This window comes from Nicotiana tomentosiformis, chromosome 4 (assembly GCF_000390325.3).
Source record: "Nicotiana tomentosiformis chromosome 4, ASM39032v3, whole genome shotgun sequence".
Classification (NCBI taxonomy): domain Eukaryota; kingdom Viridiplantae; phylum Streptophyta; class Magnoliopsida; order Solanales; family Solanaceae; genus Nicotiana; species Nicotiana tomentosiformis.
In genome coordinates, this window is record NC_090815.1 from 125368780 (window position 1) to 125371825 (window position 3046).

A 3046-nucleotide genomic window follows, 5' to 3' on the forward strand; every position below is an offset into this window, starting at 1 on the left:
TTTGATATCTAAATTCTAAAGTTTCTCATTCCATACTCTCGAGGAAACATAACAATTAACATCCAACATCACAAAATTTTCATCATCATCATCATGTCATCTTCTACATACTCTCCATTTTTTCAAGAAAATCAACTATATACATACTTAACCATGCATAGTACAAAAAAACTAGACTTCTTGCATGATCGAACTCGACGAGAAACCATAATATGGTTGGTTATAGTAAGTTGGATAAAATGCTTCTCGAAGTTTATTATACTTTTCAAGATCGAAATTGTGAATCTTAATTAGCTTCTTTTGCTTCACTTTGAAACGTCTTTGGAAAAACCCTTCAAATGTAGGCTCTTTTGATGTTCTTAGGAAGAATCCATAAGCAAGGGCAAAGTGAAATGAGGTAACAAAGAAGCAAATGGGTTCCATTACATCCCAACTCAGCTCCCAAAATGTTAGCCTCATAAAGCCCAATGTTTGAAGAATTAGAAAGCCCAGCCCACAATAAAGTTCGCCTTTGACTAGTGATTGGGCCTTTTGATCAATTAAGGCCTTTTGCTTTTCCATATTTTCAAGTTCTCTTCTTCTTGGGTCGTTTGATGATGCTATCGATTCTGATATTATTTTGTCCATTGATTTTGCCACCTGTAACACATCAAGCGCATCATAAGATTAGTTAATTTATATACTTTTTTTTTTTTACACCATTAGGTCAAATATATGGCGTGGGTCTATTTCAAACATTCTCCACCTTAACAAAAAGAATAAGGTTTGCGTACACATTATACTTTCAAACCCTACATCGTAAAATTATTATTATTATTTTTAAATTCTCAGGGAAACCGACAGTCGCTACCCTTCGGGTGTGCACTAGGTAATCATGGCTTGCAAATCATATAGAAAATATAAATCGTACTAGACAAGCCTTGTGCGACGAGCTCTTGCTGAGGAAACTGCTTGTAAGGTAGATCGATATAGGTCTCTCATGTGGGATACTATTCAGCCAACCTTGCGAGCATGTTGTTATATATATATATATATTGTAGCAGAAATCATAATCCAATAAATTGCTTGACTTTCTAATAATAAATGATAATATAATATTTTTTTAGAAGAAAGACACAAAATAAAGAAAGTATAGAACTTTTACCTGATGGGGACGGAGCAAAACGACGTCACTAAAAACGATGACGCTGCCTGACTCGTCCAACATCTTTGCAAACTCCAAACCCTGTTCTCTGTTGCTACAAACTTCACTACAGATCTCAACAAATTTGGAGTAGGAAATGGAGTTCATCGGTATCTCTCTAAGTCTCGATCTCACTTTCTCCAACTGTGAAAACCTCAAAATTTTCCTAGCATCATTCACCGTTATTCTTCCCATCGTCTCCGCCGGAAAATCCGCCGTCTCCGTCGCCGGAGCAGGTGGAGCTAGTCCTTCGAATCTAATCCTTTCTCCGGTAACATTCATAGACCTCAATTTTTCTCTCAATTTATCTCCCATAGGAATAGATAAAAATTCCGGCAGTCTAGCTGCATGGTTGATTTCTCTTTTTTGGAGGAACCGGCGGAATAAGGCGGAGTCAATAGACTCCGGCGACTTCGCCGGAACTGGCGATATTTTGCTGGTTTTGGTTGGTGTGGAATGATTTTGAGAATGATCTAGACCCGTTACCGATGGAAGTGGGTCCCTCTTCAGGGTATTGTTTAGGCGTTTCGCTAAAGCCCGACGAAGCGCCATTTTGATGAGTTTTGAGGAGTGAAGAGTGGGAATTGAAACGGAAAACTTATGATGGTGTTGAGTGGAAGTAAAGGATGGGATTTATATAGTGTCTTAAGTTGGAGGAAGACACAGAATATTACTAGAATATTTAAATGGAAATTATTTTCTTTTTCCTTGATTAAAAATTTCCTTCTACAATTAAATGAAGTAATGGTGTAAAAAACAATTCCTTCTATGTATTGAGAGTGTAAAACAATTATATAATTAAGATATTTATAAGGTAAGGAGCGTGAATATTTTGATAAGCATTAATTGGTCTTCCGATTAAAATAGTAAATTAACCTATTATTGCATGTTAAAATTTATTAAATATGTATATTATTTGTGCATATAACTTAAATTCAAAAATGACATGGATACGCATAATATATATATATATATATATATATATATATATATATATATATATATATATATATATATATATATATATATATATTATTAAAAATTGGGTAGTTTGCAATGTGGTTAAGTCAAGTGGCAAACTAAAATAAAGCCACTTGGCAATTTTAAGTCATCAATGATAATTTGGAATTATAAATGAAAACATAATTAATTAAAGTAGTATTTGAATGAGAAATATTTTTTTAATTATGATAGGAAATATATTGACCTATGTTGACTAATCAGAACTATATTATATTATTAAATATAGATTTTAATTCGAAAAATAAATAACATAAAGTAGCTTATTTAGTACAAGCTTTGTATATGACCTTAAGCTACAAGCTTTGTATATGACCTTATTTGTGTACAATATACATTACTGTAGGTATCTTTAATTAATATTTTATGTATAATTCAGTTATGGTAGGTTTTTTTTTGTTTTTTTTAGAAAGAATCATAGGGATTTTAATTTGAAAAACAAATAGCATAGGGTAGTATAATTTAGTTAACCTATAATTATGGTAGAGAGCGTATGTTGACTAATCAATTAAAGATTGATGAATAAGTATTCTTTATTTAGTACAAGCTTTGTATTAGACCTTATTTGTGTACAATATACATTACTTTAGGTATCTTTAATTAAAGTTGTGTGTATAATTCAGTTTCTATATCTATATTATATTAAAAGTTGGGTAGTTTGTAATGTGGTTAAGCCAAGTGGCAAGCTAAAATAAAGCCACTTGGCAATTTTAAGACATCAATGATAATTTGGAATTATAAATGGAAACATAATTAATTAAAGTAGTATTTGAATGAGAATTTTTTTTTTAATTATGATAGGAAATATATTGACATATGTTGACTAATAAGAACTATATTATA

At 31.6% G+C, this 3046-nt stretch overlaps 1 protein-coding gene across 1 annotated transcript; it reads right to left on the reverse strand.

The window, feature by feature from the left end:
- Positions 1 to 1804, reverse strand: LOC104108010 (calcium uniporter protein 4, mitochondrial-like). Its single transcript, XM_009616966.4, has 2 exons — positions 1145 to 1804; positions 1 to 639 (listed from the first exon to the last, which is right to left on the reverse strand). Exons 1-2 carry the CDS (start codon positions 1733 to 1735, stop codon positions 172 to 174), a joined length of 1059 nt encoding a protein of 352 aa, XP_009615261.1. The 5' UTR covers positions 1736 to 1804; the 3' UTR covers positions 1 to 171.
- Positions 1805 to 3046: the final 1242 nt, after the last annotated feature.